The 23,952-nt window shown below is 46.3% G+C and overlaps 2 protein-coding genes and 3 pseudogenes across 2 annotated transcripts; 3 read left to right on the top strand and 2 right to left on the bottom strand.

Annotated features, from left to right (window-relative positions):
• Positions 1 to 2,943: 2,943 nt before the first annotated feature.
• LOC125515780 (tyrosine-sulfated glycopeptide receptor 1 pseudogene) lies at positions 2,944 to 5,706 on the top strand (annotated as a pseudogene).
• A 138-nt stretch (positions 5,707 to 5,844) lies between these two features.
• Positions 5,845 to 11,902, bottom strand: LOC147964314 (uncharacterized; annotated as a pseudogene).
• Positions 11,903 to 12,060: 158 nt separating this feature from the next.
• Positions 12,061 to 14,580, top strand: LOC147964313 (receptor-like protein 2). The gene has a single exon (XM_087526844.1). The coding sequence runs from the start codon at positions 12,261 to 12,263 to the stop codon at positions 14,397 to 14,399; it is 2,139 nt and encodes a 712-aa protein (XP_087382970.1). The 5' UTR covers positions 12,061 to 12,260; the 3' UTR covers positions 14,400 to 14,580.
• A 2,181-nt stretch (positions 14,581 to 16,761) lies between these two features.
• On the top strand, positions 16,762 to 20,416 carry LOC125515781 (tyrosine-sulfated glycopeptide receptor 1 pseudogene; annotated as a pseudogene).
• A 1,249-nt stretch (positions 20,417 to 21,665) lies between these two features.
• On the bottom strand, positions 21,666 to 22,734 carry LOC125515746 (thiosulfate sulfurtransferase 16, chloroplastic). The gene is made up of 4 exons (XM_048681251.2): positions 22,445 to 22,734; positions 22,262 to 22,332; positions 22,116 to 22,169; positions 21,666 to 21,996 (listed from the first exon to the last, which is right to left on the bottom strand). Exons 1-4 carry the CDS (start codon positions 22,632 to 22,634, stop codon positions 21,904 to 21,906), a joined length of 408 nt encoding a protein of 135 aa, XP_048537208.2. The 5' UTR covers positions 22,635 to 22,734; the 3' UTR covers positions 21,666 to 21,903.
• Positions 22,735 to 23,952: the final 1,218 nt, after the last annotated feature.

The raw sequence follows: 23,952 nt of genomic DNA, 5'->3' as shown, positions 1-23,952 counted from the left end.
TTTCTGAAAGGTATATGCCCAGTTGAGGTGTGCTTGCCAAGTCGCCATATATATACACATATACTACGTACCAAAGAGAAAATTAGGCCCTGATGCATGCCTGTCAGTGAAAAGTATATGTGATTTGTCTAACTTGGTTGGTGTTGCTGGCGGCAGATACAGCGGAGGCTGCAGGTGAGGATCGAGGAGCAGGGCAAGAGGCTACAGAGGATGTTCGAGGACCAGCTCAAGGCCAGCCGCAACGGCGCGCCGGCCGCGGACCCGAACGTCGTCCTCCTCCCGACGGTTGTTCCGGCCGAGCAGGACGGGGAGGAGGAGGACGCCGTGTTCGTCGACGTCATCCACGACGACGACGACGACGACGGCGAGGTGCAGATCAGCTCCGTGGCCAGCGGCAGCTACGCCTACGATGACGAGTTAGCCTTGTGAAAATTGCAGATGCTCTGTTCTGTAGTGATCTAGGCTTTTTGATTTGACAAATGTTTGATGTTGTAGTTGTCGATGCATATTAACGATGATTGGTTGGCCGTGTCTGTGTGCATTGATCGATGCGGAGGCCGGGGTTCTTCCTTTTTTTAGAGATGAAAGGAGAAAAATACCGAGTGTGGTAGTGTAATTTGCCAGGGCAGGAGTGTGGTAGTGTAATTTGCCAGGGCAGGGGAAACCCACGCCCACGCGTTTCTGAACAATTCTCCGTCGCTGTTTTCCGTCAGAGTTTTAAAACTCAAAACAGGAACACGCGACGTGTATAGTAAGGGCTTTGGTTCAGTTATTAGGTGAGGTGTCAGCTCAGTTAACAAACACTGCGAGCGAGGACCCGTGGAAACTCTGCCTGTGCCAGGCGTGTAGTAGTAGATTATAACGAAGAAAAATGCATATAGTAGTATAAAACCCAGCCACCCCAACATAGAAGAATTGGACCGTCTACTAGTAACATTCAGTTCAATTTTTTTGGTGAACCCCTTTGTCAACATGCACTAGTTTAACTAGCTCATCACAGCACAACTAGTGCTACCTTATTATCTTGACAGAGCACGAGCAGCTGCTACAGAGAAAATGCCGTCCCTTCTCCATCTTATTTTTGGGGAACTACAAGAGTACAGGTTCATCTGATTCTTTTGGACGCATCGAGAGAACACTAGCTCTGGAAACTAATATAAGACCGTTTAGGCCTGTTATGTTTTGTCCATCTTATAAATAGTCTTGGTTAAGTACAGGTTCCATTCCTAGAGACAGGTGGACAGGTTATCTGTTTTTCAGCAATTCTGCAAGAATTGCAACAAGGGAATTAGTTAGGGCCTAATCGGTGACAATGGAAGGCCGAACGAAAACTTCAGCATGCACCTTTCAGAAAACTCAACTGGGCATATACCTTTCAAAAAGCTTCAGCATACACCTTTCAACAGAATTCCAAAGAATATACCAACACAGGTGCCACTTGGTGGTGCACTGCGGGTTGATAAGGGAAGAAGGCAGGGGCTTAAGTGCAAAATGCGGCGTGCTGACCAGCTAGTCCACTTGGCATCCACTTGGCGAGCTGTGATTGTCCTAGGACCAAACTTGCACCTCCATGACAAGTTCAAGGATGAAATAATCTGCTTTTGCAAGTATAAGGACCAAACCATCACATGTTGTGCAAGTTCAGGGACCTGTAGTGCTATTACCTCTATATCTATGTATTATTGAGCAGCAGTGCCATGAATAGGACGGGCAAGATGAGCAAACTAGTAATTAACCTTCCAATATGTTCTTCAACTATTACACTTAAACATGAACCTTGGGGCAGCGAGATAATAGATTGGCTTCTTGCTACTTGAAAATTTGGGACTAATCGGTAACTATTTGATCCATCAATAACTAAATGACAGATTATAAACTAGTTTATAGCCTTTTACTACAGCTAATTGATAGGGATGTTGCTTTCCTATCCTAGTATCACTGTCTTTTGTGTATCGACCAACCATGGCCCAGGGTCCTAAGGTGCGCCCACGACAAGAAATAGGGAATCTTATGCGTGGTGTTCAGTAGGTCTGATGTGCAAATAAATCCACTACTAGATGATAACTACCACCAGCACTGCATGGATTCTTCAAGCAACATCAAAACAAAAGGGGGGAGAGGGGGCACCAACCAATGCATTCATTCACCATTCCTCCGGTCGTGCTGCAGCTGATCCTGCTACTGTTCTTGGCCTCTCCTGCCACCGCATGCACCGAGCAGGAGAAGCGCAACCTCCTCCGTTTCCTTTCTGGGCTGTCGCGATATGGTGACCTCGCCATGTCGTGGCGTGGCAACAGCACGGCCTGCTGCAAGTGGGAAGGCATTGCCTGAAGACAGGGCTGTCACTGAAGTCTCCCTTGCATTTAGAGGACTTGAAGGGCGTGTCTCGCCGTCCCTTGCCGAAATTTTGGCTGGTAGGGCAAATATGGGCACAGATCAATCAAAACTATGAAGAGGAGCAGCTTTGGCAATAAAAGTTGTCTACGTTCAAAAATAATAACGGAAAAACATGACAACAATATTGCTGCAAACTGCATCTGAGGCCAAATTAGCTGCCTTTAGCTAGCAAGAGAGGTTGGCAGTGCATGAAGCAAATTAAAAAAATGAATTTTCATTACAATGTCCTGAAAAAAGACTTAATCAAGAACAGTTGTTTAACAGGTGAACTCGAGCTGCCGAGTAGTGAAAGCAGGAATGTCTATCGCATATGCAGACAACCACATGTTTTTTTTGTCCAAAAAAGAAAAGGAAAATAACAAGAGGAAAACCGAATATAGGGAGTTGAAGCACAAAGCTTCTTTTCCACAAAAGAACAGAGGAATAATCCAATAACAAGAAGCATGAGAAAAAAACACACAACCATAAAGCAGTTTTCAAACGGAAAATGATGGGTATTAATCATGGTATACAGCTGGCGGAAAATGACCTCACAGAATAAGTGTGGAGCAGAATATCTCCCATAGACATGAAACACGTTTCAAAATTTAGGTTGGTACCCCCTCGGCCCTGGGTACCAATGCCAGCTGTCACTAAGTCTGTAGAGGAAGACAATAAAATGAATAGGTCAAGCAAGATGACTAAACTAGTAGTTAACCTTACTCTCTTCAGGCATTTACGCTTAAACATGAAACTTGGGGCAGTGAGATAATAGATTGATTCTTTGCTACTTGAAAATTTTGGACTAATTGGTAACTATTTAATCCATCCATGCATAACTAAGTGATAGCTTAATAAACTAGTTTATTGGGTTTTAATATAGCTATAATGGGTAGGCACGGATGTTGCTTTCCTATTCTAGTGTCACTGTCTCTTTGTGCACTGACCGATCGTGGCCCCGGGCACTGAGGTGCACCCATGACAAGAAATATGGAATCTTATGAATGGTGTTCAGTAGCTCTGATGTCCAAATAAATCCACTGCTAGATGATAGCTAGTACCACCACTACATGCATTCTACAACAGCAAAACAAGAAGGGGAAAGAAACACTAATCAATGTGTTCATTCACAGTTCCTCCGGCCGTGCTGCAGCTGTTCCTGCTGCTCTTCTTAGCCTCTCCCGCCACTGCATGCACCGAGCAGGAGAAGCGCAACCTCCTCCAGTTCCTTGCCGGGCTGTCGAGTGATGGTGGCCTCGCCACGTCTTGGCGTAATAATGGCGCGGACTGCTGCGAGTGGGAAGGCATCTCCTGCAATGGAGATGGGGCCGTCACTGGGGTCTCCCTGGAGTCTAAAGGACTTGAAGGGCCCATCTCTCCGTTCCTCACCAACCTCACCAGCCTGCTGCACATCAACCTCTCGCACAACTCGCTCTCCGGTGGTCTTCCGGCGGAGCTCATGTTCTCCAGAAGCATCATCGTCCTCGATGTCAGCTTCAGCCGGCTCAACGGACCACTGCCCGAGCTTCCGTCCTTGGTTACCACTGACCGGCCTCTGCAGGTACTCAACATCTCAAGCAACCAGTTCGGCTCAGAATTTCCATCAGCCACATGGAAGGTGATGAAGAATCTTATCGCGCTCAACACCAGCAATAACAGCTTCACTGGGCACATACCTTCTTATCTTTGCGTTAGCTCGCCATCTTTGGCTTTGCTTGACCTCTCCTACAACCAATTGAGTGGCGACATCCCAAACACACTGGGTAATTGCTCCAAGCTCAAAGTGCTCAAGGCTGGCAACAATCACCTAAGTGGGATTCTGCCTGTTGAAATCTTCCACGCTACCTCGCTAGAGTACCTCTCCTTCCCCAACAATGGTGGTTTACAAGGAGAACTTGATGGAGCACACATAGTCAAACTCAGTAGTCTGCTTACTCTTGACCTTGGAGGGAACAGTTTCAGTGGAGCCATCCCAGAGTCCATAGGTCAGCTCAGGAGGCTGGAGGAGCTCCATTTGGGCAGCAATAACATGTCTGGGGAGCTGCCATCAACTATGAGCAACTGCGCAAATCTCAAAACCATTGATCTGAAGATCAACAACCTCACTGGAGATCTAGGGAAGGTAAACTTCGCCACCCTACAGAATCTAAAAGGTTTAGATCTCATGGAGAATAATCTTGGTGGCATAGTTCCAGAAAGCATTTACTCATGCAGCAATTTGACTGCACTGCGGTTGTCAGCCAACCATTTCCATGGTGAAATCTCATCAAGAATTGGCAATCTGAAGCACCTGTCCTTCCTATCAATTAGTAGAAACTCCTTTACGAATATCACAAAAGCTTTGCATGCTCTTAAGAGCTGCAGGAACATCAGCACTCTGCTTATTGGCAGAAACTTTATGAATGAGGCCATGCCACAAGATGAAAGCATTGACGGTTTTCAGAATCTTCAGTTTCTTGCCATGCACCAGTGTTCATTGACTGGAAGAATACCTACTTGGTTATCAAAGCTCACAAGGCTGAAGGTACTGGTATTATCTAAAAATCAACTTACTGGACCAATGCCAAGCTGGATCAACTCCCTAAACAACCTCTTCCATCTGGACGTATCAAACAACAGTCTTTCTGGGAAAATCCCAGTCACCTTGATGGAGATGGCAATGCTAAAACTAGATAAGCCTGCCATCTATTTGGACCCAAGTCTCGTTGACCTTGATCTACTTATTTATGCTGTGGATGCATCAAAACTTCAATACCGCATAAACAGTGATTGGTGCAAAGTGCTGAATCTCGGTAACAATAAATTCACAGGTGTGATCCCACAAGAGATTGGTCAGCTGAAAGCAGTCCTTTACCTGAACTTGAGTTCCAACAACTTCTATGGAGAGATCCCACAATCAATCGGCAACCTCACTAACCTTCAGAGGTTAGATTTGTCTAATAACCATCTGACCGGTGAAATTCCTGCAGCATTGGAGATCCTTCACTTCCTTTCAGAGTTCAACATTTCTAACAATGACCTAGAAGGACCTATTCCAACAACAGGCCAGCTGAGCACATTTCAAGCTTCTAGTTTTAATGGGAACCCAAAGCTGTGCGGCCCTATGCTTATTAACCATTGTAGTTCGGTTGAAGCAGCTCCCATCTCCATCGTTTCTGCAAAAAAATGCAGCAGTAAGGTCATTTTTGTGACAGCCTTTGGTGTGTTCTTTGGGGTAGGAGTGCTATATGACCAGTTAGTATTATTTAGATATTTTGGCTAAGCGGCTAAGCCCACTTCAGTGTAATCTGATCCAGTATGCAATGGTCCAGTATCCAGTTATGTTGTTCACATCTCTGTATCTATGTGCAATGTGTCTTAATAATGTATTAGTTGAAACTTAAGAAGTTTAATATTGTTGAGCAAACCAAGTTGTAGCACAATCACAGAAAAAATTTAAGACCCTATATAGCATCATAGAATCAGGCCTTAATTGTCGTGTTTTACAAGGTCGCGATCATGACCCGACGACTTTGACTTCGCCACAGTATTGCCACTGTGAATGATGGAGAAGGTTCAGGCTGTGAATAATGGATTTAGGCGACCCTGAACGAGATCCTGAAGCGGTTCGCAACCGTGGGCACCGGCATCAAGGCCGTCTCCGATGAGGTGCACAGCCTGCGCAAGGTGGAGGAATTTGGCGACGAGATGGACAGCATCAAGCACCTCGTCCACGACAATGGCAAGTTGACTGCCTCGCCGTTCACTATCACACAGCCTACCGCCCCTCCACAAGCCGACAAGGGAGGAACCATGCCGCCGCTGCTACATATCTCGCAGCAGCAACCGGCAGGCTACCACACCGCTCCTTCCTCGCCTCATGAGCTGGAGGAAAGCCCCACCTGCCACACCACAATCGAGCATGAGGAGTATCATCTGCGGCAGCCACAACATGATTTCCCTCAATTTCATGGTGTGACCCCTCTCCTGTGGATAGATCAATGCCTGACATGTTTCGAGATGTTAGATGTATCGTGCATGCCGGAACATCACTGCGTAAGCACGACGACACTATACATCCTTGGATGGGTTGGCAGCGCTTTGGTTCCAAGCATACAAGCGTCTGCATGGGCGTGCCAATTGGGACGAGTTCATGGGAGCACTGGTGACTGAATTTGGTCAGGACTGAGTATGTGGTCAGATGACCAAAGTCTTCAGTTAAAACAAACTGCGTTAAGTCACAGACTACAGGGCTCGGTTTGAGGAGTGTATGTACCATTTGCTCTCTCTGTAGATCCTGCGATGAGCACTCATTGGTTTGTTACTCAGTTTGTGTTTGGCTTGAGGGATGAAATCCGAAGTCCTCTTAGACTGCAAGCTCCAACTAGTGTTACTCGAGCTGCGGCTTTGGCAAAAATTCAGGAAGAAGAGGCAGAACATCAGCGTCCTCGCAGTCGACCACCAGCAACTACAAAACATCCACCAAGCGTTGCAGGAGCGACAATCGCGCCGGCAGTGGCACACACTGAATGGCCTCGTCGTCAAGGCGATGACGATTTTAACAAAGAATGTCAATTAAGAGATATCTGACATGCCAATGGTCTCTGTTTCAAATGTGGTGGTAAATACTCAAAGGAACATCAGTGTAAGAGATCAGGCCAGTTGCTTACCATCGAGGGGGGAGAATTTGGCGAAGTACTGTCAGATGACGCAGTTGTTGCTTTGGAGCTGTCAGAAGAGACACCAGCCCCTGCTGCATGTTATAATCACAAATTTGTGAAACATTATGGACTGATCTCGAAGCCCCTGTCACAACTGCTTACTAAGAAGGGATTTTACTGGAATGAACAAGCAACACAAGTGTTTCTTGCTTTGAAACAAGCTATGCTGCAAACCGCTGTCTTAGCTTTACCTGATCTCACTGTGCCCGTAATTACTGTCGAAGCAGACGCTTGCGACACAGGGGTGGGTGCAGTGTTGATGCAGAATAGCCATCCCATTGCATATATGAGTAAGGCTTTGGGAATCCTTAACAGCAAGCTTTCGATCTACGAAAAGGAATTTCTGGCAGTGATCATGGCTGTGGATAAGTGGCTCCAATATTTGCAATGTGGCCCTTTTCAAATCCTGACAGACCATAGAAGTCTCTGTAATTTGGAAGACCAAACACTGAAAACTGATCTGCAACGCAAAGCAATGTCCAAACTGGTGGGTTTGCAATTTCAGATCATATACAAGAAGGGAGTGGAGAATGGCGCAGCAGATTCTTTATCCAGAGTGGGACATCTGTTTGTAGTGCAGGCCATATCCAGATTGCAGCATGATTGAGTTCAGGAAGTATCCACTTCCTATGTGACAACTCAGTATTGCAGGAGCTTGAGTCTCCAAATGACAACTTCACTGGCAAAATCCCAGAGAGTATCTACTTGTGCAACAAACTGACTGTGTTACAGCTATCTTTCAACAAGTTGCATGGCCAGCTCTTGTCCAGAGCGCGTCACCTGAAGTCACTAACCATCCTATCACCTGATTTCACAAATATTAAGAGTGCACTTCAGATCCTCGATGGTTCTAGTAATCTCACCACCTTGCTTATTGGGAGCAACTTCAGAAATGAGGAAATACCAGGGGATAAAGCAATTGATGGTTTTGAGAATCTTAAGGTTCTCGGCATGGAAGATTGCCGGTTGTTTGGGAAGATCCCTCTATGGATATCAAATCTCAGAGATCTGGAGATGTTATTCTTGTTTAATAATGAGTATTCCAGCTGGAATCAGCACCTTAAACTTCCTATTCTACATAGACCTATCAATCAAACAACGGCCTCAGGGGGAGATCCCAGCAGGCTTCATGGAGATGCCAGTGCTAAGATCAGATACAATCACGACAAGTTTAGACCCAAAGGGCTCTGAGCTGCCTACTTACAGCGGTCCTTACCTCGATATTACACTCTAGGTTAGGCAACAACTTAACAGGTGTGATACCCCCAGAGATTGGACAGTTAAAGACACTTGTGTCGCTCATCTTGGGCTTCAACAGATTGTCTGGAGAGATCCCACGAACGATCTCTAATCTCACAAACCTGGAGGTGCTAGATCTGTCAAACAATCATCTCACTGGTACAATTCCAGGTGCACTGAATAATCTACACTTCCTTTCTAGATTCCACATTTCCAATAGTGACCTGGAAGGGTCTGTTCCACATGGAGGCCAGTTTGATACCTTTCCGAGCACGAGCTTCGATGGAAACCCGAAGCTATGTGCCTCTATGCACATTCACAAGTGCCATTCAGTAGAAGTGCCTAAAGGCTCCATGGAACAAGGCTACAATGTCATGTTTGCCATTGCATTTGGCGTGTTCTTTGGATTAGGTGTACTCTTAGATCAATTATGCTTATCGAGACTCTTTGGCTAGACATACCCTCAGTTTTGTAATGGACTTAGATAATCGATGGTGGAGAAAATTGCTTCTTTTTCTTCACTCTGATGTAAAAAAGAAATTTATGACCTAATATATAGAGGTAGCGAATAGAAAAAGACTTCCCTTATTTATGACAAGAAAAACAAGTAAACAGAATCTGGCAATGAAAAAAATGATTTCACATGAAGATATCAAAAGTAAAGCATTTATAAATCGTAAACGGGGTTAATAATTTCAGTGTTGAAGATCAATTAAAACTGCTACTTTACATCTCACCAAATTGAGAAATGAAAGCGGTACCTAAAGTGATAGCAAAATAGAGAAATTTAAGTATGGTAACAAGAACTATACATACTAACAGTGAGTTGTGAGCACGAAGGAAAACCGGAACACTACCAGGCTGAAGCATAGATTGAGAGGAGAGTAGCACCAACAGTGAGTTGCGAGCATGAAGGAAAACCAGAACACTATCAGGCTGAAGCATGATTTGCAAAGAAGACACCAAACTGAAAAAGTTCCCATCATGCAAGAAACAACCATGAAATAATTCGAAATTTTAAGACTAAACATGATGCACCTCTCTGATTGACCATTTGACTCTGATTTCCAGAATCTAACTCGCCACTGCATTAAAGTATGGGAAGCAAATCAGGTGGTGTAAATGGTACCATTCTGCACTATTTATCAGAAGAAATCCATCCCAGGAGCACTAGTATATTTGGGTACGGTCCATACATATCATACCCATGTATACCAACAGTAGGGTGAGCAAATTCCCTATAAGACTCAGCAGGCCCAAAACTAGCCAGGCTATCAATGCCAGCCTACCACTACTAGCTTATGCCATAAACAGCACTATTAGTGTAATCGAAGGCCACCACCTATATAGCTATATGTACTATTGGGCAGCAACGCAATAAATAGGTTGGTCATGATGAGCAAAACTAGTAACATTTTTTTATGAAAAGTTAGCAGGAGAACTGCTAAGACTCCATTGCAGAAGAAGCCGGTGGCTGAAACTGCTCGGTTTATTTGAGGAAAATCGGGTGAAAACCTGCGCAAAGGCACACCACACCTAGCTAAACTAGGTCTAAAGTACCACGAGATATACGAGAATGAAGAAAGGCCTGAGAACACAACACAGACAGAAAGCACATTGCCGACGAACGCGACATCATCATACATCATTAGTCGCGCTCATGACCCGACGATTTTGACTTAGCCACAATATCCTCAAAGAGCATTCCAATCTGTCGCATCGGTCGTGCCTGCCACAAGCATGTTCGACAACCTCGTTGACGCCGGTGAGAGAAGGCATGTCTAAAGAGAACCGGACAAGTGCCGCTCCAATCCCAAGAGGACGACCAATCGTACTCGCCCGACGGCATCCGCAAGTCAGTAGTGCTCCAATTGCCGACCACTGCCGGTCCCAGACGAACACAACATCGCAGACGCCGCACTACCGATGGCTCCAGCCACGACACCACAAACGTGCTCCCTCCAAGAGGTCAAGTCTCCAAAATGACGATTACCGAAAAAGGGTTTCCCCCCGCTTTGTATTCCAAAGCACCAACACCGATTACAGAGCAAACGCTGGGGCGAGCAGCACAACAAGCCAAAGAAAAAGAAAAAGAAACAATGCCAGCACCGGCAGCTCGACAGACGCGAATGACCTACAACCGTTGCGCCCTCCGAAATCTACCCACCACGATCCTAGGCTCCGATCCTCCGTGTACCAAGCAGCACCTCCAGGAAGGAAACGACGCCGACAACGCTGCTGCCCGGATGTATCCTAGGGTTTCCCCCGGCACACGGAGGGAAGAGGGGAATGAAGACCACCGACACCCTCCAGGGAGGAATGGTGGCACCCGCAGGCGTCACCGCACCGGAGCCGGAAGATCCGGCAAGGATTTCTCCCAACTCCAAACCCCACCGCCCAACCGGATCAAAGCCAACCAACCAGCTCGCCGCCCACCGCCCACCAGCATGCGCCACCGCGGTTGCAACGCCACCCACGCCGCCTCACTGAGATCGCCACCACGAGGCCAAGAGAACGAGGAGGAGGCGTTGGACGATGGGAGCAGCAGCGCCGTAGCCCCGCGGGAGGGAACCACCTCCTCCGCCATCGTGTAGGAGGCTTGAGCCTCCGGCACCGTCGCGGTCGCCGTCCGGACGCAGCAGCAGGGCATACCAGGCCACCCCTGGCCCGGCCAGGCCCGAATCGGGCCCGCTAAGCCCCGCCGGCCACGCTGCAGCAGGGCAGCGCCAGCACCCCAACGCCCATCGTCGCTCCCCGCCTCCTGGGAGCCACGCCGTCGACCCGACCCGCCGTCGGCCCGCCCAGACCCAGATGGGGCCCGAAGGGCCCAGATCTGGGCCGAGCGGGCGCCGCCTGGCCGCGCCGCCGCGCCACCCCGCCGCCAACGGCGACGCCGCCGTCCAGCCGATCTCCCGCGCCGCGCCAGGAAGCCCCGCCGCCACGCCGGACCGCCGCCTCCTAGGGAACACCCCCCGGCGTCCTCCGCCCCGCGCCGGAGAGCAATCGAGAGGGGAATGGCCGGGGGCCGCTGCCACCAGCGTCGCCCGGGCCAGGCCCAGCGGCGAACGCCGGCGACGGCGGCGGGGAGGGGGGAAAGAGGGGGAGCTGGCGGAGGAGGAGCCGGGGCGCGGCCGGTCGCCCGCGGGGGCGACGCGGTCGCGAGAGCCCGAGGGGGGGGGGGGGGGGGGATCGTCAATCAGAATTGATCCAAAATGACGATTCACCAAAGTAAAAATGCCAAAGGCATCGCCATCGTCGAGCTAGCAAGGCGGATCTTGGTTTTCACTGGGAGACAAGACATCGAGGAAGGGAGAGGTGTCAGAACTCCTTGGAAGGTGTTGTCAGCACCGGCATCCAGCAAGACTTTAGTCTGGAGAACTAAACATCTACGCCGGCCAGGGACAGAGTCCTGGACACACCCAGCCACCAGATCTGGAGCCGACACGCCTTGTGTCGCTCCACACTCCCTGGTCTTGGAGCACAGCCGGCAACGCCGCCGCCCCTGAGCAAGCCAAGCCATCATCTCGGAGCAGGGATCGCCCATTGCGCCACAAGGAAAGGAACGCCGCCTCCGCCATCCGCGCCATGGGCTTAGCTCGGCTGCATCCTCCGGCGACGGCGAAGGGGAGACCCTAGCGGCAGTTTTAGGGTTCCGCCCGTATCACCCCTGGTGTAATTAACATCACTCTCAAATATATTCTTCAACCACGTAAACATAACTTCAAACTTAGGGGCGAGGAGATACCTGATTGATTGCATTTGTGCACCAACCGACCGTGGCCCGGGACGCTAAGCTGCACCCATGACATGAAATAAGGAATCTTATGAATGGTGTTCAGTAGCTCTGATGTGCAAATAAAAGCCCCTGTTAAATGATAGCTAGTACCAGCACCGTGTGCATTCTTCAAGCAACAGAAAAACAAGGAGGAGAACAAACACCGGCCAATGCCTTCCTTCACCGTTCCTCCAGTTGTGCTGTTCGTGGTGCTGCACATCTTGGCCTCTCCCGCCACCGCATGCACCGAGCAGGAGAAGCATAATCTGCTCCGGTTCCTAGCCGGGCTATCGCGAGATGGCGGCCTCGCCACGTCATGGCGCGACAACAGCACGAACTGCTGCAAGTGGGAAGGCGTCGTCTGCAATGAAGATGAGGCCGTTACTGAGGTATCCCTGGGATCTAAAGGACTTGAAGGGTGCATCTCGCCATCCCTGGCCGACCTCACCAACCTGCTACATGTCAATCTCTCGTACAACTCCTTCTCTGGTGGCCTTTTGCCAGAGCTCATGTCCTCCGGAAGCATCATCATCCTTGACGTCAGCTTCAACCAGCTCAACGGACCGCTGCCCGACCTGCCGTACTTGGTTACCACCAACCGGCCTCTGCAGGTACTCAACATCTCAAGCAACCAGTTCAGCTCAGAATTTCCATCAGCCATATGGAAGATGACGAAGAATCTGATCATGCTCAACGCCAGCAATAACAGCTTCACCGGGAACATACCGTCTTCTCTCTGCCTTGGCTCGCCATATTTTGTATTGCTTGACCTCTGTTATAACCAATTGAGTGGCAATATTCCCACTGCACTAGGTGATTGCTCCAAGCTCAAAGTGCTCAAGGTGGGCCATAACAACCTCAGTGGGACTCTCCCTGTTGAAATCTTCCACGCTGCCTCGCTAGAGTACCTCTCCTTCCCCAACAATGGTTTACAAGGAGAACTTGATGGAGCACACATAGTCAAACTCAGTAATATTCGTACTCTTGACCTTGGAGGGAACCACATCAGTGGCAAAATTCCAGAGTCCATAGGTCAGCTCACAAGGCTGGAGGAGCTCCATTTGGGTAACAATAACATGTCTGGGGAGCTGCCATCAACTCTGAGCAACTGCAAAAATCTCAAAACCATTGATCTGAAGTTCAATGACTTCAGTGGAGACCTAGGCAAGGTAAACTTCGCCACCCTACAGAATCTAAAAAGTTTAGATCTCATTAAGAATAATCTCAGTGGGATAGTTCCAGAAAGCATTTACTCATGCAACAATTTGACTGCTCTGCGGTTGTCGGGCAACCATTTCCATGGTGAGATCTCACTGAGAATAGGCAATCTGAAGCACTTGTCCTTCCTGTCACTTGTTAGAAACTCTTTCACGAACATCACAAAAACTTTGCATGCCCTTGAGAGCTGTAGGAACATCAGCATCCTGCTTATTGGCAGAAACTTCATGAATGAGGCCATGCCACAAGATGAAATCATTGACGGTTTTCAGAATCTTCAGTTTCTCTCCATGTGCCAGTGTTCCTTGACTGGAAGGATACCTACTTGGTTGTCAAAGCTCACAAGTCTGAAGATACTACTATTATCTAATAATCAACTCACTGGACCAATGCCAAGCTGGATCAACTCCCTAAACCACCTCTTTCGTCTGGACGTATCTAACAACAGTCTCACTGGAGAAATACCAGTCACCTTGATGCAGATGCCACTGTTAAAATCAGATAAGACTGGCATGTATTTGGACCCAAGCCTCATTGACCTTGGTCTACTTATTTATGGTGTGGCTCCGACACAACTTCAATATCATATAGGCAGTGCTTCGGCCAAAGAGCTGAATCTCGGTAAAAATAATTTCACAGGCATGATCCCACGAGAGATCGGTCAGCTGAAAGCCCTCCTTTACATGAACTTGAGTTCCAACAACTTTTATGGAGAGATCCCACAATCGATCTGCAACCTCACAAACCTGCAGAGGCTAGATCTGTCTAATAATCATCTGACGGGTGCAATCCCTGCAGCATTGGAGAACCTTCACTTCCTTTCGCAATTCAACATATCAAACAATAACCTAGAAGGACCTATTCCAACAAGAGGCCAGCTGAGCACATTTCAAAATTCTAGTTTTGGTGGGAACCCAAAGTTGTGCGGCTCTGTGCTTATTAACCATTGTGGTTCGGTTGAAGCAGCCCCCATCTACATCACATCTGCAAAAGAATACATCGATAAGGTCATCTTTGTGATTGCATTTTGTGTGTTCTTTTGGGTAGCAGTGCTATATGACCAGTTAGTATTATTTAAATATTTTGGCTAGGCGGCTAAGCCCACTTTACTGTAATCTGATCCAGTATCCAGATATGTTCACATCTTTGTATTTATGTGCAATGGGTCTTAATAATGTATTGGTTGAATCTTGCTGGCAAACCAAGCTGTATGCACATGTTGTTCCCGAATGCATGTTTCTGAAAGATTCAACATGTAAAGTAGTTTGGTCAGTATGTACCTTGACGTATCATGTTTCTGGATCCTGTTGCTTTCTGCAAATAAGCACTTTTCCCTTTTTTTACCCATAGCTCCTTTTTTTCAATTTCTCCATATCTTATCCATATGGAACATGGCTTACCGGATTTTTCATATAGAATGAAATAGCCAGAGTTTGGAAGATTCAATGGATGCAAGATCCCCAGAAGACGCCATTGTATTCACGTCGACTAGGTATGAGTACGTGCAAAGCACGTTTGGCTACCATAACTGATACATGAGAAAATAGAATTCTGTTGACACTCTCACTCTCTGACCCTCAATATCACTTTTTTCACATGTTAACATTGATACCGTTGATATAAAAGAGAACTGTAAAAGCATGTGATTTTGCGAGTGGATTTCTTGCTCCCGAGCTTCATAGAGCCCTGTTTCTTAAAATTTCGAAAATCATATTTTAAATTTTAAAAAATTCTGAAAACAAATACACATGAAAATCTTATATTAGTTTACAAAGGGAGTACATTCTTGTAAAGTTTCATGCTCAAATACGTTTTGGTGTGAGCTGTATAAAAAAACAAAACCAGGACGTCTTTCATCATGAAAGTTTACAGAGATGTAATATATATCCCTAGATTCATGTGTATTTTTTCAGATTTTTTTTAAATCAAATATGATTTTTGTAAAAAGAAAAATACGGGCTCCACGGAGGCCGTGATCCCAAATCAATTTCCTTTGATTTTGCACTCTATTTAACATGTCAACCTATTCAATCAAACATATTACAATCACAAAAAAAGCCCATATATATTAGCATCGCAATTACCGTGCTTTACAAGGTCGTGATCATGACCCGAGGATTTTGACTTCGCCGCAGTATTACCACTGTGAGGCACTGCCCGTCGCGTAGATGCCTAGGCCGTCATGCATAGACCAACATCAGAGAGAGAAGACACTCGGGAAACAAAGCTGTGGCTCTTCAGCCCCCGCAAGACAACGAAAATGGCCCATCCAACGGCCAACGCCATCCGCAGATCACTGTGGTAACACCACCAGCCTCCAGTGGTCTAGCCCACTGAAATATTACATTGATGGATGATGCATATGTGATATGTACCTTTAATTCTGTTTTTGTTCCAGGACTTCTCCCAAAGGAAATGACATTAATATGATTTCTGAGGAACTGACAGGAAGCATGAGAAAAACAAAACCATGAAGCGGTTTTTCAAGCTGAAATCATGGATATTTATTCATTAGCTACAAGTCAGAAAAAAGAACCATTAAGGAATTTTTCAAATTGAAATCATGGATATGTTTCATCAGCTACAAAGAGTCAAAGAGCTGGTGGGAAATGACCCCACATAATAATTATGAGTAGAATATCCACCATAGACATGAACCATGGGAAAAATACAACCATTAGTAGGTTGGTGCCCCCTTTGGGCCTGCCTACCAAATGCCAGCCTGTCACTTGAGGTAAACAAAACTAGTGCTGTAAGTCTGTAACCAAAGACCACCACCTATATCTATGTATTATTGAGCAGCAATGCCATGAATAGGCCGGGAAAGATGAGCAAGCTAGTAATTAACCTTCCAATATGTTCTTCGGCTATATTACACTTAAACATGAACCTTGGGGCAGCGAGATAATAGATTGGCTTCTTGCTACTTGAAATTTTTGGACTAATCGGTAACTATTTAATCCATCCATAACTAAATGACAGATTTATAAACTATTTTATAGCCTTTTACTGCAGCTAATTGATAGGCATGGATGTTGCTTTCCTATGCTAGTGTCGCTGTCTTGTGTATCAACCAACCGTGGCCCAGGGCCCTAAGGTGTGCCCACAACATGAAATAAGGAATCTTATGAGTGGTGTTCAGTAGGTCAAATTTGCAAATAAATCCACTACTAGATGATAACTAGCACCAGCACTGCATGCATTGTTCAAGCAAAAGCAAAACAAAAAGGGGCAAAGGGGGGGGCACCAACCAATGCATTCATTCACTGTTCCTCCGGTAGTGCTGCAGTTGTTCCTGCTGCTCTTCTTTGCCTCTCCCGCCACCGCATGCACTGAGCAGGAGAAGCGCAACCTCCTCCGTTTCCTTTCTGGGCTGTCGTGAGATGGCGGCCTCGCCATGTCGTGGCGTAACAACAGCACGGCCTGCTACGAGTGGGAAGGCATCGCCTGTAATGAAGAAGACAGGTCTGTCACTTAAGTCTCCCTGGCATTTAGAAGACTTGAAGGGTGCCTCTCACCGTCCCTTGCCGAAATTTTGGCTGGTAGGGAAAATATTGGCACAAATCAATCAAAACAATGAAGAGGAGCAGCTTTGGCAACAAAAATTGTGTATGTACAGAAATAATAATGGAAAAACATGGCAACAATATTGCTGCAAACTGCATCTGAAGCCAAATTAGCTGCCTGAAAAGAATTAGCTAGCAAGAGAGGTTGGCAGTGCATGAAGCAAATTTAAAAAAAGGAATTGTCATTACAATATCCTAAAAAGGACTTGATCAAGAACAGTTGTTGAACAGGTGAACTTGAGCTGCCCGAGTAGTGAAAGCAGGAATGTCTATCTCATGTGCAGACATCTACATGCTGTTTTTTTTGTTTCTGTGTGTGTGTCCAAAAAGGGAAATGGCAAGAGGAAAAACAGACATAGGGAGTTGAAGCTCAAAGCTTCTTTCCCACAAAAGAACAGATGAATAATCCATAGGCACTCTTTGTGCATCTGAAATATATACATTAATGGATGATGCATATGTGCCTTTGATTCTGCTTTTGTTCCAGGACCTCTCCCAAGGAAATGAGTAAATAAGATTTCTGGGAAACTAGTAACAGGAAGCATGAGAAAAAACACAACCATAAAGCAGTTTTCAAACTGAAATGTTGGGTATTAATTCATACAGCAGGCGGAAAATGACATCACATAATAATTATCGAGCAGAATACCTCCCATACATGAATCACGTTTCCAAATTTAGGTTGGTACCACCTGGGACAAATTTAGGTTCGTACCCCCTGGGCCAAAAACTAGGTTCATACCCCCTAGGGCCTCACTAGCTCATGCCATAAACATGCGGTAGTAAGTCTGTAGAGGAGACCACCACCCCCGGGCCCTGGACAATATGCACTCTTGAGCAGCAATGCAATGAATAGGTCAGGCAAGATAACTAAACTAGTACTTAACCTTACTCTCTTCAGGCATTTACACTTAACATGAAACTTGGGGCAGTGAAATAAATAGATTGATTTCTTGCTACTTGAAAATTTTGGACTAATCAGTAGCTACTAATCCATCCATAACTAAGTGATAGCTATATAAACTAGTTTACATGGTTTTATTATAGCTATAATGGGTAGGCACAGATGTTGCTTTCCTATGCTAGTGTCACTGTCTTTTAGTGTACCGACCGATCGTGGCCCCGTGCACTGAGGTGCACCCATGACAAGAAATATGGAATCTCATGAATGGTGTTCAGTCGCTCTGATGCGCAAATAAATCCACTGCTAGATGATAGCTAGTACCAGCACTGCATGCATTCTTCAAGCAACAGCAAAACAAGAAGGGGGAAGAAACACTAACCAATGTGCTCATTCACCATTCATCCGGTCGTGCTGCAGCTGTTCCTGCTGCTCCTCTTAGCCTCTCCCGCCACTGCATGCACCGAACAGGAGAAGCGCAACCTCCTCCAGTTCCTTGCCGGACTGTCGCGTGATGGTGGCATCGCCACGTCCTGGCACAACAGCGGCACAGACTGCTGCGAGTGGGAAGGCATCTCCTGCAATGGAGATGGGGCCGTCACTGGGGTCTCCCTGGAGTCTAAAGGACTTGAAGGGCCCATCTCACCGTTCCTCGCCAACCTCACCAGCCTGCTGCGTGTTAACCTCTCGCACAACTCATTCTCCGGTGGTCTACCAGCGGAGCTCGTGTTCTCTGGAAGCATCATCGTCCTCGATGTCAGCTTCAGTCGGCTCAACGGACCGCTGCCTGAGTTTCCGTCCTTGGTTACCACCGACTGGCCTCTGCAGGTACTCAACATCTCAAGCAACCAGTTCAGCTCGCAATTTCCATCAGCCACATGGAAGGTGATGAACTGTCTGATCGCGCTCAACGCCAGCAATAACAGCTTCACTGGGAACATACCGCCTTCTCTCTGCCTTGGGTCGCCATATTTAGCTTTGCTTGACCTCTGTTACAACCAATTGAGTGGTGACATACCAAACACGTTGGGTAATTGTTCCAAGCTCAAAGTGCTCAAGGCTGGCAACAACAACCTAAGTGGGATTCTCCCTGTTGATACCTTCCGCGCTACCTCGCTGGAGTACCTCTCCTTCCCCAACAATGGTTTACAAGGAGAACTTGATGGAGCACATATAGTCAAACTCAGTAATCTAGCTACTCTTGACCTTGGAGGGAATCACTTCAGTGGCAAGATTCCACAGTCGATAGGTCTGCTCAAGAGGCTGGAGGAGCTGCATTTTGGTAGCAATGACATGTCTGGGGAGTTGCCATCAACACTGGGCAACTGTACAAATCTCAAAATCATTGATCTGAAGTTCAACAACTTCAGTGGAGATCTGGGGAAGGTAAACTTCGCTGCCCTACAGAATCTAAGAAGTTTAGATCTCCTGAGGAACAATCTCAGTGGTATAATTCCAGAAAGCATTTACTCATGCAGCAATTTGACAGCACTGCGGCTGTCAGAGAACCATTTCCGTGGTGAAATCTCATCAAGAATTGGCAATCTGAAGCACCTGTCCTTCCTATCAATTAGTAGAAACTCCTTTACAAATATCACAAAAGTTTTGCATGCCCTTAAGAGCTGCAGGAATATCAGCGCCCTGGTTATTGGCACAAACTTCATGAATGAGGCCATGCCACAAGATGAAACCATTGATGGTTTTCAGAATCTTCAACTTCTTACCATGGACTGGTGTTCGTTGACTGGAAGGGTACCTATTTGGTTATCAAAGCTCACAAATCTGAAGATACTACAATTACAAAGTAATCGACTCACTGGAACGATGCCAAGCTGGATCAACTCACTAAATTACCTCTTCAGTCTGGATGTATCAAACAACAGCCTTACTGGGACAATCCCAATCACCTTGATGGAGATGCCAATGCTAAAATCAGACAATGCTGCCATATATTTGGACCCAAACCTCGTCGATCTACCAATTTTTTATGTGTACCCATCATTTCAGTACCGCATGGGCAGTGATTGGCCAAAAGTGCTGAAACTCGGTAAGAATAAACTCACCGGTACAATCCCCCAAGAGATTGGTCATCTGAAAGCACTCCTTTGCCTGGACTTGAGTTTCAACAACTTTTATGGAGAGATACCACAATCAATCTGCAACCTGACAAACCTGCAGATCCTAGATTTGTCTAATAACCATCTGACTGGTGAAATTCCTGCGGCATTTGAGACCCTTCACTTCCTTTCGGAGTTCAACATGTCTAACAACGACCTAGGAGGACCTATTCCAACAACAGGCCAGCTGAGCACGTTTCCAACTTCTAGTTTTGACGGGAACCCGAAGCTGTGCGGCTCTCTGCTTATTAGGGATTGCAGTTCGGCTGAAGAAGCTCCCGTGTACATCATCTCTGCAAGAGAATACAGCATGAAGGTCATCTTTGCGATTGCATTTGGTCTTTTCTTTGGGCTAGGGGTGCTATATGACCAGTTAGTATTATTCAGATATTTTGGCTAAGCCCAGTTCAACTGTAATATATATGGTCTAGTATGCAATAGATAGAGGTGAACACGCCTTGGTTGTTCATATCTTTGTATCCACCTCAACTGTGCCGTACTAGAAATTAATAGAATCCTTTGAAGTTGTATGTTGTTCGATTGCTGAATAATAAAGGTACAGAATGTTTGTTTTTCTAACTAGCTGCCTTGTTAAGTTGGAGGTGTACAGATGCACAATTTGATCAGAATACAAAGATGACGACCTAGTACCACTTAGATGGCTGCAGATATAACAAATTGGACCTCTAAAAAACAACTACTGACAAAGTTGACATGATCAAATATCCCCAAGTTTAAGCAAGAACGCTGATGAAATTCCTCTAACCCAAGTTTTTCTTTAAAGGACAAATATTGGGCGGATTACCTCCGAGTCGTAGATTGTCGAAACATATGCGCTGCACCGGCCACCAGCCGCCTGTTCGTAGGCTTCCCGAGATTAATCGTTGTTCAATTCCGGCCGCCGGCACACGCCGAGTGGCCGCGGATCGGGAGATTCGCTAGGTTTTGCGAGCTGCCGTGCTGCTCGGGAGTGGTGAACTTGGAGATGAACACGAGAATGGCTGCTTCTCGCCGTCGTCTTGGATAGCTTTCGCGGGAGCCGGGAGGCGATGCGGCCGCCGGGCGGCGGAGCAGCGCCACCGATCGGAATGTGGCATATGGGCTGGAGCCTGCTCCTGCCGGTCCAATCCCCCCGAGAGAAAACAGGTTGGGCTCGGATTTTCTCAATGGCCTAAATCTGAGAGGATAAATATAGGTCACGTGATAGGATTTCAAGCCCACTTCTTTTTTTTTAAGGGAAGCCCACTCCTTTGATTCAAGGAATTATAAAGAAAATCCTGGAGGATTTTAATTCTTAGGATTTTGTTCACTTGGGTTATTTGATTCGTGGGATTGCAATTCATAGGAATTTTTCCTGTTTCTAAAAAAAGGAATTTTTCCTTATATTTATCTGTACTAGTTTTTGTAGAAAAAAATTCATCCAGTCCAACCTCATGCGAAAAATCATACACTTTTTCCAACACACAATCAAACACATATATTAATCTTATAATAGTATTGAAGGATGACATATCACAGCTCCACCCGCAAAAAAAGAGAGAGATGACATATCACTTCATTTCTGTGTATTTAACAAATTCTGTGAATCAAAGATGAACAAGATAGTGAAAATCATGAGGGTTTTTTTGTTGTTGTCTAAAAAGCAGTGAGAAACGATCCCACTAGAGAGGACTCTGAATTTTCAGAGTAGAAACTGAAGTAGACTCTGAATTTTTAGAGTAAAGACTGAAGGAACAAATCAGTTCAGGCCAAAGGCTGAACAAAAACAGGGTGGGAGACAACAATCAAACATTGATGGAACACAATGTGAAAAACATCCTCAAGCGCAAATCTGCAGACATATATGCCCGGCCCATTGAAATGGTGACAGATTCCCATTCATACACACAACTCCTATATCTTTACATCATCATGAACATGGTGAAGAGTTCAAAAAGGAAAACATGGTGGGCACATGTAAAGAAGTTCCGAATTTATTCCGCTTGATCATGCATTCATGCATGAGTCAAGTTCACAACTGCTGAGGTGCTGGCTGCTGATCCGCGGCTGCGCTCTGGAGGAAGGCAACGTAGCCACCTTGCAGGCTTCTCGCGTTCTCATACCCCTGCACGTAGAGCCACGTCACAAGTAAGATACTACTACCTCTGAAACTAAATATAAGACGTTTTTGCAGTTCAAGCTAGATCGAGCGAGAATTGACGGGGCTGGGCAGGCCTTAATTACCGCGTTTACGAGGTCCGCAGTCGCAAGCTTGGATCGCACGCCGGTGCGGCAAGCCTACGAGGGCACAAAATTAAATTAAAACACACATCTAGTGTGGCTACTGTAAATGAGGGAGATGATCAAACGTTCACGAGTTTGTTAATTACCACGACCAAGTGATGTTCCTTCCCATAGAGCGCAGCTACTTCCTCCACGAATTTTGGGTTCTTCTCCTTCCCTTGATATAATCAGAAAGGAGGATGGGAAAACACTAGTATCAGCGATAGATCTAAAGGAAAGTTAAATATTTTGCTGATCAAGGCAAGGGATTGACAGGTCAAGCAGCTAACCCTGGGGAGTAACGGCGAGGTAGTAGGGTACGTTGACGGCGCCGGCGGCATGGTCCTTGTCGAAGTCCACCGGCAGCCTGACGTCCAGATACGCGTGACCTCCGCCGCCGGAGCTCAGGAGCGCTCGCGCTTGGCCAGCGTCCACGGTTGGGGTAGCACTGACCTGCTCCTCCTTTCCGGCAGACGCCATTGACGATGATTGGGAGATGGTGTATGAGTATGACCTTGCCCTGCCGAATTAACGAGCTTCCTTCTCATTATCCTCCTTTATATTGCACATTGGCAGGGCCAGGGCAGAATTGATCGGGATATTCGTGGCGAAAGTCTTCGCCCCGATTAGTTTAGTTCATGTGTCGTCATTGCTTAGTTAAGTACCAACGGCCACAAGTGTATTAGAAGAAAATAGAGCAATGCTGAAGATGCTTTGTCAAGCCTGAGTTGTCAGCAGAGCAACATGCATGCATGTGTTGCAAGGATGGAATTAGTTGACTTTTCTTTTGATTAAGCAATTTTCATGTATTCCTTTCCTTGCAAATATCGTTTGTTTTTTCTTAAAACACAATACAAACATAGAGGCGCACATAGCACCCTCTACAGACTGAGCAGGCAAATCCTGAAGATTGATGACATCACCAAAAAAACTTGAAATGAATCCAGGAAAAATACATGGCAGGTCTAGACCTTGAAATTTAGTGGGCTAGCTGCACCACAACAAACTTAACCATCCAAGCTACTCCCAGTTCGGAATATCATTATACCGCCACACATAGTGCTCCTAGGAGGCGGTTGTCATTGATCTCCAACACGTCACCTTCTTGAGCAGGCCCATTTCCTCGGACGCATGAGGTTGTCGGCCATCCACTAGGTCTACAACGCGGCAAACGCCCACGACAAGTGTGAAGAGGTGGTGGTAAGCCATGACCATGCACGGTGGTGTGACTTATTTGGAGGTGACGGAATATTAGGACATACATAACACTTGTATCGAACATACAATAAAAATTTAGTCAAAATTCATAGCAAATGTGGTGGATAGAATAGACAAATTCGATATGAAATAGTACCGAATGTAAGCTGGGCTTCAGATTTGGCTATCACCACTAATACACTCATTTTTTGTTTTGCTTTTGAGTTATATTTTAATTTTGGACTAGAATTTTCTGACATCGCAGAACATAGATTTACATTGTGTCTATGTGAACTTTAGGAGGTACAAATTGGAGTCGAGTACCCACCGGTGCACCAGATAGTCTCTAGATCCCCATGAAGCGTCCCTTAGTGGGGCTGTGGAGTGGTGGAGTTCTGGGAGGCAATTTTATCACACGGAGCTTCTATCTTGGTAATTATATTTACCCAATTGCATATGTACTCTGCATGAACTTTGCGAGATATGCCTCAAATGACCATATGAAACTAATCGTCTATTTGTTTGAGGCTATGCTGAGGCTCAAAAATAACTTCTTGAAAAGTGAAGTTATGAACTTATGATGATACTGGAATATCTTTGG

Source organism: Triticum urartu, chromosome 6A, assembly GCF_056163025.1.
Source record: "Triticum urartu cultivar PI428250 chromosome 6A, HENAU_Tu73, whole genome shotgun sequence".
Lineage (NCBI taxonomy): Eukaryota > Viridiplantae > Streptophyta > Magnoliopsida > Poales > Poaceae > Triticum > Triticum urartu.
The sequence above is the reverse complement of the archived record's forward strand: the minus strand, read 5'-3'. Positions and strand labels throughout refer to the sequence as shown.